This window comes from Schistocerca nitens, chromosome 6 (assembly GCF_023898315.1).
Source record: "Schistocerca nitens isolate TAMUIC-IGC-003100 chromosome 6, iqSchNite1.1, whole genome shotgun sequence".
NCBI lineage: Eukaryota > Metazoa > Arthropoda > Insecta > Orthoptera > Acrididae > Schistocerca > Schistocerca nitens.
In genome coordinates this window covers 135,920,206-135,938,408 of record NC_064619.1, presented here as the reverse complement: position 1 = coordinate 135,938,408, position 18,203 = coordinate 135,920,206, and the positions used below count along the sequence as shown (strand labels likewise).

The 18,203-nt window shown below is 36.7% G+C and overlaps 1 protein-coding gene across 1 annotated transcript in view; it reads left to right on the top strand.

Moving 5' to 3' along the window:
• LOC126263258 (snRNA-activating protein complex subunit 3-like) overlaps window positions 1–18,203 on the top strand; it is a 175,724-nt gene that overhangs the window by 145,956 nt on the left and 11,565 nt on the right. The window contains exon 5 of the mRNA XM_049960344.1: window positions 12,259–12,366. Coding sequence (XP_049816301.1) covers window positions 12,259–12,366 — 108 coding nt within the window. The remainder of the gene's footprint in view (window positions 1–12,258; window positions 12,367–18,203) is intronic.

The window sequence follows — 18,203 nt, the reverse complement described above, 5'->3', positions numbered from 1 at the left end:
GGTACTTACTGGATTATATTCTGTCGTTTTATAAAAATGGCCATTTGTGCCAAAACAGTCTCGTTTATTTGGTGGGTTACAAAATTGCTGCCGTATTAGAAAGGCCTATTTTGTTTTATCTAGCAGACAGTGACAAAATAGACGAAATCAGATCAAGAAACCACACCAGTCTTGGGTATTATTTGTATTAACGGATTTTTCAGTATTAGGTAACAACATTTCGATTTTTCATGTAGCAAAACGTTTGACGAACTTTAATGAGGTAGTTGATTCTTTCGCAGAAAGGAAAGCACGTCATGTAAAGCTGTAGCAAGATTAGAGAGAAAAAAAATGCTAGGAACTAAGGTTTGAAGAAATGTGTAACTTCTTGCCTATCTCTAGTCAGTATTGGTTTTATATATCCTATATTTAATTTTATGTCACACAAAACAGCAAGTTATTAACTAATAGGCAATCAAGAGTGCAAATGTTCTGAAGAGTTCTTGTTCTCCCAATTACAAATAATAAACAGTGGTAAGACTGTCACAGCTATGGTTTGTGAACTTGGCTGGTAATCTTTAAAATAAAGGTGTTTTTCATTGTGGTAAGATCTTTTCACATAACTCCAATCTCCAATTTTCTCCTCCAAATGTGAAAATAATTTTTTTGATGCCTGCCTACATAGGAAGAAATAATCATTGTAACAAAATAAGTCAGAGCTTACATGGAAAGATTTAAGTATTCAGTTTGCCCATGTGCTGCTCAAGAATAGAATGGTAGAGAAATAGTGTGAAAGTGGTTCATTGAAGCCTCTGCCAGTCACTTGAATGTGGGGTTCAGAGTAGTCATGTAGATGTAGATATCTCCAGTTCACATTTTGAGGTATGATTTAAACACCTTAATTGTTTCTTCATTTATGTATCCAACTGTCTTCTATTGAAGCTCAGTTCTATTGTGGCAAATATCATATGACTGAACTTGCAGATAATATTAATAATAACCTCATACTTTTTGCACACAATGTGGTTACTTATAATGAAGTACTGTCTGAAAAAAGCTGCATAAATATTCAGTCAGATCTTGATAAATGACTATAATATTAGTGAGTCACAGCTGAAATTAGCCAACTCACACAAATGCCTAGGTGTAACACTTTGTAAGCATATGAAATGGAATGATCTCAGACTCAGTTTGTAACGAAATCGCCGTAATGTCGAATTCGTTAAAGAATGATGAATAATAAATTTTATCTTTTTGCTTTTAAGTTAATTTTCTTTCGTGCGAACTTTGTTGTAGAACCGTTCTCTTATTTTCGTGTGGTAATAAAAAATTTTACTTTCTTAAGAATTACGTACATTTAAAGAAAAATATTACGTGCACTCATATTAACTGGATAATAATATTTAGTTGAGAATTGAGTCCTTTAGATCATTCGGCCTTGGCATACACTTTCCTGATGCAATGGGTTTTTTGTTAAATATTTTTACTGAATTTTATCCCGGCAATAGCCATAGAACACAAGATTATCTCTATCAGCAGAAAATGTTGTAATTATTGCCAAGCCGACATTTATCACTGATCAAACCTACTTCACTATGCATTTGAGTTATTTTAAAGAACCAAACTGTTTAAATTTCAGTGTTAACTAACATTAACTATCCGCCTACGAATGCACAAACGTATAATTAATTCAAATTTTATCAGCCACAGGATTACTAAAAAAAAAGAACAATTTCTTAATTCACGATTGATTTTTATGCATCTGTTCCCGATTTACGGGTTTGATAATTTTTTAAATGTGCCGCCTCTTCAGATCTGCGATTGTTGATCGCGGCACAGCCCAGCAACATCGCTAAAAAATGCTGAAAAATTCTTAAAGAAATTTTATAGATGACGTGGGCAAGCTAATTTCCATAAATAATTCACACTTTTGATAAATACTGATATATTTAGCTCAAACAACAATTCAACTCACATTAATTCGTAACACATCGTCTAATGGCGGCTAAGTCCAGACGGAGACAAAAGACTTCTACACATTCGTTAAAAGCTTCTTCACAGCGTCCAACCTCAATCGCGTCTCATCAGACAAGACCAAAGAATACATAATGTTTAGTCCTTATATAGCATTTCCCGACTATTAACATTTCTTTGTAAATTGATTTCTGGCAAAATGCGATATCTCTGATACAGCAAATACTGACACATTTTACATTCACAAAATAAATACAGAAAAATTCCTATCCTAAATACAGAGAAATATTACAATAAAAATATAAGGAGAATAATTAATACCACATTAAGTAATATTTTTGTTCAATAATTACGATATATACAACTTGCCCAGAGCGGCGTATATGGTACAAATAAACTGTGAAAATGCCAGGGAACGTTACAAGTTGTGGGTAAAGCAGGTAGCAGGCTTTGATTTATTGGTAGAATACTTGGGAAGTGCAGTCAGTCTACAAAGGAGATTGCCCCACACTCCATATGCGAATGGAATGGAATGAAACCTTAGTAACTGGTTCAAAGGAATGTACCCTCTGTGATGCATTGAGCAGTGGTTTTCAGAGTATAAATATAGATGTGGATTACTACTACATCTCTGACCACCATGGTCAGAGAGACCATTCAATATTTTACTAATAATGAAGATTCCAAGATTATCAGAAGGTGCCCCATATATCACTACAGTTAACAACAAGAATAATTTACAGACAGCTCAATGACAAATGCTTCAGAATATTAGGTTAGATCATGTACACAGTTTTTAACAAAAATAGGAACACATCCTCTTCGTTTTCTGCAGTATAACACTTCAGACTGTAATCAGGTATTAAAACTGCAACCCAAGTACAGTACAAGTTCTGTTAAATATTCACAGTCTATGTGGTGATGTTATTTGGTTTGTGGGGCATTCAATGGCATGGTTGTCAATGACCCTACAAATTCCCAATCTTTTCACTGTCCAGTCTCGCCATTTTGCTGAATGGTGATGAAATGATGAGGACAGCACAAACACCCAGTCCCCGGGTGGAGAAAATCCCCAGGAATTGAACACGTGTCCACATGATTCAGAGGCAGCAATGCTAACCACTAAACCACGAGCTGTGGACAATTTAATGGAGGTACTGAGTTCCTTTTCTCAAAGTGTAAACTTGCTAACAGAAATATGGCAAGACACTTATTCCATGTTTGTTCTTACAGGCACAATTTTTATCTGAGAAATTTGCAGTATTGGTCCGCATGACCCATCAGTGATACACGGTTTTATATTTCTTGTAACAACATTTAGTTTCAAGTAGTTATGTGTACTACTGGAAGGCAACAGTTCCTGTTAATCATCCAAGCTTTATATTTCAATACTAATCCATCTAGTACTATCAGACATTACAAACATCCTCATTCAAATTAAGCATTGTTTATAATTTCTATAGAATGCTTTGCACAGTGCAATGTGTTGTACATACTACTCCTTAAGGTTCAGTGTGCCTTATCCAGCAGCTTTCAGCATAATAGCACCATCAAGGAGACATTACAGATCCCTAAATTTGAATGCATCCCACATTTCAGATATGGAGTCCATTCTCTCGCACAACTCCAGATATAACAGTACCTAAATATTACTGATACAAGAACTTACATTTTGTTCAGTACAACTGGAGGTTCCCACTGCCTACAACACAGCCATCTTGACCAGAACTGCCAAATGATTGTAGATACAGCTACATTATTTTACAACAGTTCGCTTGCACTTGTTGTGAATGGTTCACGCACCAGACTATCAAAATTTACATTCTGTATTATTAACAATTTGTTTTAGCACCATTTCATATCTGTAGTGGAATATAAGCCATTATACGAGTGTGGTATTTTATGAGCTTAAATTGTGGGCTGACAGAATTGTACTTGTAGTGCTTATATCTTTATAAATCTTGTTTCGAGCTGTACCTTCCCCATAAAAATATGAGAAATGCCACAACTCTGTAGAAAAAACAAATTTTGAATAATGTTGTACTTCTTCTTTAAACATGGTCTTTGGGGATCTGGAGGAAAATTTCACTTAACATGGTTTCTGAGTAATACTGCACTCCCTCCCTAAGCAAGGTCTCTGAGTGATTAGAAATGAAATGGGCTTACAAAATATGTATTATTGAAGATTTGAACAGAAATGGGACAAGTTTGCACAGTGGTATTGTCTTTGTGAATAGAGTTGCTAAGGGCAGTGTTTGGACTGTGTGGCAAGGAAAAGAAAATAGAATATTGGAACCAAAGAGATGATACTAGTCAGTCCTCACAGACAGATAGACAGTCCACCCCCACTCCCCCCGCCACCCCCACCCCACCCCCCACATCCCCCATAATCAGTCTGCAAGCAGGGCTTGTCTGCATGGCCCAGAGGATAGAAATGGTCATGATCCTACAGAACAGGAGATGTGCGTCTTCCTTATCAGTATGTTCCAGTTACCACTATTGTACTTAACTGAGATCCATACAATTCGCTCATATTACAACATACACTTCATATCATTACCCTTCTCTAGAACAATATGATACGTGCACTTGATTAGGTGTCCACCATTACACAATAGCCTGATATATTCATAGTGAGTTTATTTCTAGAAATTACAGTTTGAGTATGGATCAGTAAATTTCTAAATCAATAACACTTTTCCTAAAGAGAAATATTGCAACTGTACTAATAGTCAGTAAAGATCTTAGAAAAATACAAAAAATTGGTAATTAAAACATTATGTTTGTCTGCCCTACATTTATTTCGGATGCAAAACTTGTTTTGTATGGTCTACACTATACTGCTCTTTAATGATTCATTTGACAGGTCTTTCAACAATAAGGCCTTGGGATGAGGGATTTTGTATATTACTAAAGGCACCTCATACAAGCAAAATATTTCTAGTCTTTGTACTGATTTTGGAAGTTCTAGCATGACTTTTTGCCGTTACTGATCCACCAATACAAAACATTGATTCAATAGCTTTATTGTCATATTTTGACAAAGCTCTGTTAGCATGTAGAATCAAAAGATTGAAACACTAACTTAGCATCAATGAACAATTTACTATTCTCAGAAGGTGGCCAAGCTAATAATGAAAGTAATGGCTTAAATAATTATTTTTCACCCATGATGTACTCAAATGAGGTAATTTGTTTAAAATTTTTTTGGAGTCGGGTGTTAAGTTATCCCATCTCAGATGTTTGTTGGAAGAAAAGGTCTGACAAAGATGGCATAGTTCTTTCATCACTCACCCAGCTGGGTTTCCTTATCTATGATGTTTTGATATCAACACATATTTAATGTTATGAAATGATTATCTTTGTTGACAAGAGCATTTTCAGTACCTGCCCATTGACAAAGAAGTCTCATCTTGTTTAGTGGCTATTTTCAAAGTGTAAAGCATTCCCAAGGACCAAGACCTACCTATAGACTGTCTTAAGTTTTATTGAGACCTGATACACTAGTACTGGAGTGGCACTGCAGTTGTCATTATGCAGTGAAGAGCTTATTGGATGTAGCCTTAATTTCTTTTCATATACATTGCTGCAAATAAATATCACTCTTGCTGGTCATTGTAATGCCCTTTCAAAAAAACTTGTTACTTCCTTGTGTCATTTACGGATGGTGAATTAATAAAGGGTTTCATGCTTGCCTCAGTTGAAGAAATGTGCCCAGAGAAAGCTGATCTATGTAAAAATACCTATTTGTCAGCAAAATACTCTGTGGATGAGTCAACAGATGTTTTGGGTATTGCACAGGTGTTAATTTTTATTCGAAGGATAAACAAAAATTATGAAGTGTATGAAGAGCCTCTTGATGTTCACAGCATTTACGCCATGACCATTGGGTAAGAAATATTTAGAGGAGGAGAAAATACTGTTTAGTGGAAAAACTTAAAGTGTATTACATCTGAAAGTGACAGAAAAATACGTAGAAAAAAAAAAAGATAAAAATAAAGATTTTATTACTCTTGTGTCAGAGTTGGTAGAAAATGATGGTGGGTCAAAACTTAGTAGTGCATTGCATCATTCATCAACAGTCTTTGTGCAGAAAATGTTTGGATATGCCAGAAATTTTAAAGCCAGTAATGTCTGCTGTTAATTATACAACATTATAGTCACTCAATCATTGTCAATTCCTTGAGTTTATTGAAGATATTGACTTACCATCTTATACAGTAGTACACTGGCTTCACTATGGAAAAGCTGTGATGTAATTTCTTGAGCTATGAACAACAATCACAATTTTCTTGAATGAAAGGAATCGTCCTTTGGCAGAGTTACAAACCAAATGAGTGGTTGTTGAAGTTATCATTTTATATAAATTAAAAATCCATAATTTAAATTACAAGGAGAAAAACCAGCTAAGGCCTGATTTCTACACTCATATTAAATCCTTTACACAAAAAACTGTTTTGTTTCAGTCTCAACTGACCAAAAAATGTTTCACACATTTTAATACATGAACATTCAGTCAACAGTCAGAGACTCCATTTTTGGTAGATTTCACTGTTGAGTTCTTTAAAAATAAATTTTGAGTCTTTTATTTTCAGATTTTGATGCAATTGCAAATATACCAAGATTTTTCAAAATTCTTTTAATGCCAATATAGAAACTTTTGGTCCAGAACTTCAAAGTGAAATGGTTGATTTACAATGTAGCGAGATTTATGAAGACAACTATTTAAATTCATCATTACTGGAATTTTATAATAATCTTCCACTCACACAGTCTGATCAGTTATGTATGTTTGCTTGTGACTTTCCTCCACTTTTGCCACTACTTATGTCGGAGAGGGGGGGGGGGGGGGGGGGGGACCCTCCAAAACAAATGTACAGAAAATATTTTCAAATCAAAAGTAACTGCTGAACATTTGAGGTCACTGCAGATAATTTCCGCTAGTAAACTTGATCCATAACTGCAAACAGTTATAAGTGATAAGTTACAGCAACGTAAGTCTCTTTAATTTTTCTGTGGGAATTGATTTTGTATGTCACTTGGCTACAGTAAATTTTCAGGAAATCTCATATAATTAATTACAGTTAAAGTGTTCAACTACATTATTTTGTAGTTGTGGTCTTCAGTCCAAAAACTGGTTTGTTGCAGCTCTCCATGATACTCTTATCTTGTGCGAGCCTTTTCATCTTGGAATAACAACTGCAACCTACATCATTCTGAATCTGCTTACTGTATTCATCTATGATTTTTACCACCTACACTTTCTTCCAATACTAAATTTGTGGTCCCTTGATGTCTTAGAATATGTCCTATCAACCGATCCCTTCTTTTGGTCAAGTTTTGCCACAGATTCCTTGGCTCCCCATTCTGTTCGATACCACCTGATTAGTTACATGATTGACTCTTCTAATCTTCAGCAGTCTTCTGTAGTGCCACATTTTGAAAGCTTCTATTGTCTTTTTATTTAGACTGTTTATCGTCCATGTTTCACTTTCATACATGGCTACACTCCATACAAACACCTTCAGAAAAGATTTCCAAACACTTAAATCTACATTCGATGTTAACAAATTTCTCTTCTTCAGAAATGCTTCTCTTGCCATTGGCAGTCTACGTTTTATATCCTCTCTGCTTTGGCCATCAGCAGTTATTTTGCTGCTCAAATAGCAAAACTCATCGACTACTTTAAGTGTCTAATTTTCTAATCTGCTTCCTTTAGCATCGTCTGATTCAATTTGACTGCATTCCATTATTCTTGTTTTGCAGAATGAGATTTTCACTTTGCAGCGGAGTGTGTGCTGATATGAAACTTGCTGGCAGATTAAAACTGTGTGCCAGACCGAGTTGTGTGCAGACCGAGACTCGAACTTGGGACCTTTGCCTTTCGCAGGCAAGTGCTCTACCAACTGCACTGCCATGTCTCCGCAGTATCCTTTCTTTCAGTAGTGCTAGTTCTGCAAGGTCACAGGAGAAGCTTCTATAAAGTTTGGGAGGTAGGAGACGAGGTACTGGCAGAAGTAAAGTTGTGAGGACAGGGTGTGAGTTGTGCTTGGGGAGCTCAGTTGGTAGAGCACTTGCCCACGAAAGGCAATGGTCCCGAGTTTGAGTCTCGGTCCGGCACACAGTTTTATTCTGCCAGAAAGTTTCATCCTTGTTTTGCAGTTGTTGATGTTCATATTATATCCTCCTTTCAGGACACTGTACACTCCATTCAACTGCTCTTCCAAGTCCTTTGCTGTCTCTGACAGAATTACGATGTCATCGACAAACCTCAGAGTTTTTATTTCTTCTCCCTGAACCTTAATTTGTATTCCAAATTTTTCTTTTGTTTCTTTTACCGCTTGTCCAACGTGCAGATTGAATAACATCAGGGGTAGGCAGCAACCCTGTCTCACTCCCTTCTCAGTCACTGCTTCCGGGGTAGGCTGCAACCCTGTCTCACTCCTTTCTCAGTCACTGCTTCCCTTTTGTGCCCCTTGACACTGCTGCCTGGTAGCGGGACAAGTTGTAAACAGCGTTTTACTCTAGTATTTTACTGCTGCTACCTTCAGGATTTGAAAGGAGTATCGCAGTCAACATTTTCAAATGCTTCCTCTTTGTCCTCTAACAATTCCTGCCTAGCCGTTCTGCTCTTCCTGTCAGTCTAATTTTTTAAATGTTTGTATTCGCTTTCACCCACTTCATTTGTTCCATTATAAATTTTCTCCTTTCATCAATTAAATTCAGTATCTCTTCTGTTATCCAAGGATTCCTGCTATACCTTGTCTTTTTAGCTATTTTATCTTCTGTTTCCTTTAGTGTCTCGTCCCTTAAAGCTGTACATTTTTCTTCTACTGTATTCCTTTCCCCTGTTATAGTCTCTTAAAGCTACGCATTTGTCTTCTACTGTATTCCTTTCCCCTCTTCTAGTCAACCATTGTGTAATGTTCCCTCTGAAGCTGTCAACAGTCTCTGGTTCTTTCAGCTCCTCCATGTCCAATCTCCTTAATTTCCTACATTTTTCCAATTTCTTCAGTTTTAATCTACAGTTCTCAATAAATGTGTTTCTTAACTGGTCATAAAATAAAAACAGCCAGTGATTGTAAGTTGTACAATTGATCCACATAGTAAATTTTACACTGTAGAGTGTTACTTCGCATAATGAGCATGATTTGTTGCTGAATCTTACTCAAAATTAACCCTCATTAATTGAAATACTTTTTCTGTAGGAATCAATGCATTGAATTCCAAAAAAATAGGTACTCAAACAGATTTATAATACAGTATTGTAATTTTTTATTTATAGTGCAATATATTTTAAAGGAAACTGTATAAAGATATTTGTTTATGCCTGTGCTTTAAATTCTGTTGAAAAAGGAACATAGCGTTATTGTTAATTAAATTCATGGCACACACAACTGCTGTCGCACTAGCGTCTTAAATGAATTCATGTTAGTTATCAATGACAAATTGAAACTGCAGTTCATAAACAGACAGTGTACCGGTGAAGGAAAGGTCTTGCAACATTGTTGCAAAGAGTTTGCAACATCGTAGTGGAATCGTGAGTAGTAGTATGGGTTACAACAATCACTGTGTGAGGCACATTGTGATCAACACAGCTAACTGAATACAGCATTGTTGGAGCTTCTGCTTTACAGAGTGGTAGTTTATGGGGGAATGCATGACTTAATGTTCTTTTACAGTGGCCAAAAAGACCGATCGAGGCCAGAAGGCGTTTTTGAAATGGTTATTAAAGACAAATAAATTACACCAAACAGACTCCTAATGCAAAATATCCTTCATTAGGTGAGGCAGTTTCTGGCATTTAGTTCTACTCATTGAGATAATTACCTGTAATGGGAGGCGCATGATAAGCAAGGATTGACTGTAACAAAAAAATCATGGTGGGTCGAATATCACGCATGTCTGAGCCATTACTGTGGGCCAGGTTGATGGTATTCGCGGTCCAGTTTTGGCTCATGGGTCATATTTTGGGGACCCCTGGGCTAAGTAGTCGACCAGAAGTTTATACCTAGAAGATTCCACAATTCTTTATACCTATAAGATTCCACAATTGTTTTGATATCTGGGCTACAATTTTTACTTGACACATTGTGTCAAGTCTTTCTTTCTGTGACATGTGGCATGATTACAACACTGCTCCTAGTATTGTAGTCATATTTTCTTAAATGACAGCATTTCATTTATACATTCTTACACAACAAAATGTGCACTTCCTTCTGGTATATAAACAATAAGGCTCTCTGGTATAGAGTTTGGTATACCAATGTTCCACATAGCACATCTTTCCGTATCAAACACCACTGTATTACACCAGTGCATGACATTAATAACTGCAAATGAGTTAATGACTCAAAACCAGGACCAGCAAGCTTCACCTTTCATAGTTAAGTGGAAGACATAATAATTGATAGAAACCCCAAACTGTTAAGTTTGTAGTCATCACTTGCCTGTTCAGTCATTGAGGTGTGTGGGGTTATTGTATCACTAGCACGGACCTCAGATTCGCCTGAAAGAAAACCATATGGTTGACACAAGCATTATCACTAAGGGTATATTCTGACTCTTGAGTGTGATATTTGGTGCATGATGTCTAATTTCATAAGGTACTGATTGACTATACATTACCACAGAAAATGTTTTTTGTTTCTTTGTTTCATTACCTAGTAGTTTATTGTGTGTGGTAATAAAAAACTGAAATCAGCAAAGTGTAATCTGCGAGTAAAGTAGCTCTGTAGTAATGCACTCAGAAATTTCTTAATTGTTACTCATGTTTTTCTGATTATTTTCTGATGTTAAAACAAGGAATTTAAACATTTTGTTGAGCTACTGTCAGTGCCACAGCTTTCTAGATTATCATTAAGAATTTGTCAATAATTTGAAGATGTAATTTTTTAACAGTATTGAACTCGTTAGAGTGACAGTCTTTTTATTTCTTTGACATGTCATCATCTTACTGGTGATTTTTCCTTTCTATTCATTTTGAAGGTATGAATCATCTTCAATCTGGTTCCCATAGAATCAGCCATATGTAATCATCTAACATAGTCCTATTCACTAATTTTCAGAAGGGCTAGTTTTTGATGAGCATTGTGTGGCAGCTCATTATAAAACCAAGAACATCCCATAATTTTATAATTTCACAATAATTAGTTTTTACATTTTCGTTCACACAAAATTTATGTAATAATGTTAGATATGAAATTACATTGTAAAATAGTGTTTATAATGGACGAAGTACAAAACCAGCTGCAACTTGAAACTTCCTGGCAGATTAAAACTGTGTGCCGGACTGAGACTCGAACTCAGGACCGTTGCCTTTCGCGGGCAAGTGATCTACCAACTGAGCTAACCAAGCATGACTCATGCCCCGCCCTCACAGCTTTACTTCTGCCAGTACCTCGTCTCCTACCTTCCAAACTTAACAGAAGCTCTCCTGCGAACCTTGTAGGACTAGCACTCCTGAAAGAAGGGATATTGCGGAGACATTGCAGTGCAGTTGGTAGAGCACTTGCCCGCAAAAGGCAAAGGTCCCGAGTTCAAGTCTCGGTCTGGCACACAGTTTTCATCTGCCAGGAAGTTTCATATCAGCGCACCCTCCACTGCAGAGTGAGAATCTCATTCTGGAAACATCCCCCAGGCTGTGGCTAAGCCATGTCTCCGCAATATCCTTTCTTTCAGGAGTGTTAGTTCTGCAAGGTTCGCAGGAGAGCTTCATTTAAGTTTGGAGGGTAGGAGACGAGGTACTGGCAGAAGTAAAGCTGTGAGGACAGGGCATGAGTCGTGCTTGGGTTGCTCAGTTGGTAGAGCACTTGCCCGCGAAAGGCAAAGGTCCCGATTTCGAGTCTCGGTCGGGCACACAGTTTTAATCTGCCAGGAAGTTTCATATCAGCGCACACTCTGCTGCAGAGTGAAAATCTCATTCTGGCAGCTGCAACTTGTTTTGTGTAATGTGACAGTAAATTGTATCTTCAGTGTCTTGATCATGTCTTCAGTGTGGTAACCTGATACGACCATAAAACATTTTAATCTATTATAAAATACAACCTTAAGTTACTTATTTTGAAGATAAAATTATTTTGTCTGATCGACTTCTTACATTATGATACATTTTACTGTGATATTTATAATTTCAAACCTTTAGAGCGATAACAAAAAAATCCTTTTTGTGAATAGCATAATATGTCGCAATATATATTTTTATAGAAAATATTTCTCTGTAGTCAGTAGCCATCAGTTTATTAACACTGTTGTTTGAAATAGAAACATACACTCTTTTATAACTTACATTTTCTAATTTTTCAGGCTGTTGCATGCTGATGATTTCTTATGTACATCAGATTATCCTCGTTTTCTGACAGTAAATGCACGAAAATCAAAGTATTGTATGGTATGCAAGTTCTATAGTGCAAGGTAATATATATATCCTAATTTTTAACATTCTGGAGCAAAATTATCTTCTTTTCGCTCTTAATAAGTGTGCTCATTAACTCACTGAGAGGTGTCAGCACTATGTTGAGCTTCCAGTGTACAAGTCATTACCAGAGAGAGATCCATTCAAAGTGAGTAGGCATCAGAAATGGCATAACATTTAGTCAACTGTATGTTGTTGTTGTTGTGGTCTTCAATCCTTAGACTGATTTGATGCAGCTCTCCATGCTACTCTATCCTGTGCAAGCTTCTTCATCTCCCAGTACCTACTGCAACCTACATCCTTCTGAATCTGCTTAGTGTATTCATCTCTTGGTCTCCGTCTACAATTTTTACCCTCCACGCTGCCCTCCAATACTAAATTGGTGATCCCTCGATGTCTCAGAACATGTCCTACCAACCGATCCCTTCTTCTAGTCAAGTTGTGCCACAAACTTCTCTTCTCCCCAATCCTATTCAATACCTCCTCATTAGTTATATGATCTACCCATCTAATCTTCAGCATTCTTCTGTAGTACCACATTTCGAAAGCTTCTATCCGCTTCTTGTCCAAACTATTTATCGTCCATGTTTCACTTCCATACATGGCTACACTCCATACAAATACTTTCAGAAACAACTTCCTGACACTTAAATCTATACTCGATGTTAACAAATTGTTATCCTCTCTACTTCGAGCATCATCAGTTATTTTGCTCCCCAAATAGCAAAACTCCTTTACTACTTTAAGTGTCTCATTTCCTAATCTAATACCCTCAACATCACCCGGGTTAATTCGACTACATTCCATTATCCTCGTTTTGCTTTTATTTGATGTTCATCTTATACCCCCTTTGAAGACACTGTCCATTCCATTCAACTGCTCTTCCAAGTCCTTTGCTGTCTCTGACAGAATTACAATGTCATTGGTGAACCTCAAAGTTTTTATTTTTTCTCCATGGATTTTAATACCTACTCCGAACTTGTCTTTTGTTTCCTTCACTGCTTGTTCAATATACAGATTGAATAACATCGGGGAGAGGCTACAACCCTGTCTCACTCCCTTCCCAACCACTGCTTCCCTTTCATGCCTGTCAAGTCTTATAACTGCCATCTGGTTTCTGTACAAATTGTAAATAGCCTTTCGCTCCCTGTATTTTACCCCTGCCACCTTCAGAATCTGAAAAGAGAGTATTCCAGTCAACGTTGTCAAAAGCTTTCTCTAAGTCTACAAATGCTAGAAACATAGGTTTGCCTTTTCTTAATCTAGCTTCCAAGATAAGTCGTAGGGTCAGTATTGCCTCACGTGTTCCAACATTTCTACGGAATCCAAGCTGATCTTCCCTGAGGTCAACTTCCACTAGTTTTTCCATTCGTCTGTAAAGAATTCGTGTTAGTATTTTGCAGCCGTGACTTATTAAACTGATACTTCATTAATTTTCACATCTGCCAACACCTGCTTTCTTTGGGATTGGAATTATTATATTCTTCTTGAAGTGTGAGGGTATTTTGCCTGTCTCATACATCTTACTCACCAGATGGTAGAGTTTTGTCAGGACTGGCTCTCCCAAGTCTGTTAGTAGTCCTAATGGAATGTTGTCTACTCTTGGCGCCTTGTTTCGACTCAGGTCTTTCAGTGCTTTGTCAAACTCTTCCCACAGTATTGTATCTCCCATTTCTTCTTCAGCTACATCCTCTTCCATTTCCATAATATTGTCCTCAAGTACATCGCCCTTGTATAGACCCTCTATATACTCCTTCCACCTTTCTGCTTTCCCTTCTTTGCTTAGAACTGGGTTTCCATCTGAGCTCTTGATATTCATACAAGTGGTTCTCTTTTCTCCAAAGGTCTCTTTAATTTTCCTGTAGGCTGTATCTATCTTACCCCTAGTGAGATAAGTCTCTATATCCTTACATTTGTCCTCTAGCCATCCCTGCTTATCCATTTTGCACTTCCTGTCGATCTCATTTTTGAGACGTTTGTATTCCTTTTTGCCTGCTTCATTTACTGCATTTTTATATTTTCTCCTTTCATCAATTAAATTCAATATTTCTTCTGTTACCCAAGGGTTTCTACTAGCCCTCGTCTTTTTACCTATTTGATCCTCTGCTGCCTTCACTATTTCATCCCTCAAATCTACCCATTGTTCTTTTACTGTATGTCTTTCCCCCATTCCTGTCAATTGTTCCCTTATGCTCTCCCTGAAACTCTGTACAACCTCTGGTTCTTTCAGTTTATCCAGGTCCCATCTCCTTAATTTCCCACCTTTTTGCAGTTTCTTCAGTTTTAATCTACAGTTCATAACCAATAGATTGTGGTCAGAGTCCACATCTGCCCCTGGAAATGTCTTACAATTTAAAACCTGGTTCATAAACCTCTGTCTTACCATTATATAATCTATCTGATACCTTTCAGTATCTCCAGGGTTCTTCCATGTATACAATCTTCTTTCATGATTCTTAAACCACGTGTTAGCTATGATTAAGTTATGCTCTGTGCAAAATTCTAAGAGGCGGCTTCCTCATTCATTTCTTAGCCCCAATCCATATTCACCTACTATGTTTCCTTCTCTCCCTTTTCCTACTCTTGAATTCCAGTCACCCATGACTATTAAATTTTCGTCTCCCTTCACTACCTGAATAATTTCTTTTATCTCATCATATATTTCATCAATTTCTTTGTCATCTGCAGAGCTAGTTAGCATATAAACTTGCATTACTGTAGTAGGTGTGGGCTTTGTGTCTATCTTGGCCACAATAATGCGTTCACTATGCTGTTTGTAGTAGCTTACCCGCACTCCTATTTTTTTTTTTTTTTTATTTTGTATTTATTTTGTATTTATAACCCTGTATTCACCTGACCAAAAGTCTTGTTCCTGCTGCCACCGAACTTCACTAATTCCCATTATATCTAACTTTAACCTATCCATTTCCCTTTTTAAATTTTCTAATCTACCTGCCCGATTAAGGGATCTGACATTCCATGCTCCGACCCGTAGAATGCCAGTTTTCTTTCTACTGATAACAACTCCCTCCTGAGTAGTCTCCGCCCGGAGATCCGAATGGGGGACTATTTTACCTCTGGAATATTTTACCCAAGAGGATGCCATCATCATTTAATCATATAGTAAAGCTGCATGCCCTTGGGAAAAATTACAGCTGTAGTTTCCCCTTGGTTTCAGCCGTTCGCAGTACCAGAACAGCAAGGCCATTTTGGTTAGTGTTACAAGGCCAGATCAGTCAATCATCCAGACTGTTGCCCCTGCAACTACTGAAAAGGCTGCTGTCCCTCTTCAGGAACCATATGTTTGTCTGGCCTCTCAACAGATTACCCCCCCCCCCCCCCATTGTTGTTGCACCTACGGTACGGCTATCTGTATCGTTGAGGCACGCAAGCCTCCCCATCAACGGCAAGGTCCATGGTTCATGGGGGGATAGATATACAGAAAAATTCCACACTTATTAATGCTATAATTAGCCCTGGAAATACACACAGAAACTGGACCACTTACAATAAGAACATAATAAGAGTTTGTAATGTACCCCTCCCTCACATCGTTTGTTGATTGTCACTCACTTCATCATAATTAACTCTTTTAATAAGCATTGAAAGGAGTAAGATTCACTATAAACTTTTTACTTATCTTATTTTCTTGTAGTTGGATTTAGTTCTTCACATCTAGGGGTTTATTCTTGAAGCTGAATTTGTTTGATATTATAGGTTGTCATGGTTCCAGTTGACATAATAACTTTTGAAAGAATTGACTGAGAAGTAATTTCTGTTTCTGTAATTTTTATTCTTTCACATTTTTCTATATCACATTGTCTGTACAACTTCCACTTCAAAATCTAAAAGTACATTGTTATTGTCAAACATAAAAACATTTCTGATCAAGTCAGAGGTTTTCCCACTACTAATCCATTCTGCAGTACTAACAATATTCCAAAGAGTTTACAAATTTTCTTGGCAAGTGAATCTCTGCCAATTTATATGATTGTTTTATAAATGAATCCTGGAATAAGCATAGTAAACATCATCTGATTGCGCAATTAATAACAGGAATTTTAAGTGTGCCGAATATTTTATAATTTTCAAATGTTTCTACAAAAAAAGTCATTTTAGCTGTTACATGCAGAGCTAGTACATATTGATTGTAAGAATAAAAATAAAGTAATTTCTTTTTATAGATTTTAGCTCAAAATATAATACATCGTGTAGAAAATCATATACAGTTCTGCTAGAAAGATAGTTGAAATAATTTAACGTGTTTAAAAATTTGTAAATATTTTTTTGGTATCGCCTATTTCTGTTCAGGAAAAGTAATTTTAGAGGAGGATGTCCTATCCCCCCCCCCCTCACAAAATTTGGAAACATGTTTACAATTTTTTATGACAGACTATAAGGTTTGCTAAATTGTGTACAGAATGATGCCAAAAGATAGAATACAGACGTACAGAAGTATCTGATATGCAACATACTACAGAAAACATAAGAAAAATATTTACTTTACAAGTCATAATTTGTACATATATCAGGACATGGCATTCAGATTTTCAGATCTGTGGAACATACTGTCACAAGACAAAAATTACAAAATCAAAACTAAACATTATAACATTAAACTCTAGAAATAAATACAGTGATAAGGTAAGTTACTAGAATTACAAATTGGAAGTTTATGCCCATAAAATCACACCTTCAAAATCTTCAAAAGAGAAGAGATAAAAATCCAGAGCCTAAGTGTACAACGAGTGAGCCGACTCGAAAAACTCACAATCATGGGTACAGATCAGAAGAATATACTCAGTCATGAGTAGGATTACAGCAAAGAATCAATCAGCCACATAAACAAGAGTATTTAAGAGTATGTTGACTCATGAAAGGACAAAAGAATTTAAAAAATGTTAGGGCCTAAGCTTACAGTGTGGGACCCACCTATGATCCAAACCACATTGGGTACAAATCAGCAAAAAATGTTTCGCCACAACAAAATGAATAAAGTTCATAACCACATCAATAAGTTCAATTATATGTAAAGAGTAATTATAAGAAGCATCTAGCCTCAATCAATAGTTGCACCTCTTATTGAGTGCGCGCACACACACACACACACACACACACACACACACCACACACACACACACACACACACACACACACACACAGTCGTGATGATCATGGGCATGAGTCTGCCCACAACTCAAGTTCCAGTCAGATACAGTATTGCAGTACTCGGGATAAATACAAGTAAACAGAGTCATAAATAGCTTTGAATGATGACATTATCGAGTAGCTTCTGGACCAAAATCAGTGTATGAAAGCGGACATCTATACTTCTTGTTATTTTGTCTATACTAGTAAATATCTTCCACACTATTTGCTAATTGTCCATAAAAACTAACCACCATACTTAAAGACCTAGAAGATTCATTTGCAATTGAAGAAAAGAAAAATTACAAATCTCAGCCACAACACTGATGTAGTTTGCAGATGCTTAAGTACATTACCCAGTACCTATGATCTCTTGTAAGTTGACTGGTCAAGCAGGGTACAGTCATTCTGGAGTGTGGGGAGTGGATCTACCCACATCGTTCAGTTTCCTCCCTTCAGTTCTCATCACATGCTCCAGTGGATAAGTAACTTCCTGTCTAGCATTCACATTGTTTGGTGTACTAAATATGCTTTTCAATACCTTCTTCACATCACACTGCATATGCTCTCCCTATTTATACTCCAAAAGGAATTATGTATGATTTATGTCAGATGAGATTAAAAAGTATTCACATATGAAATTTTGAAAAACAGAGTTAAATGAAGGGGAAAAAATGAACTAGCAAGG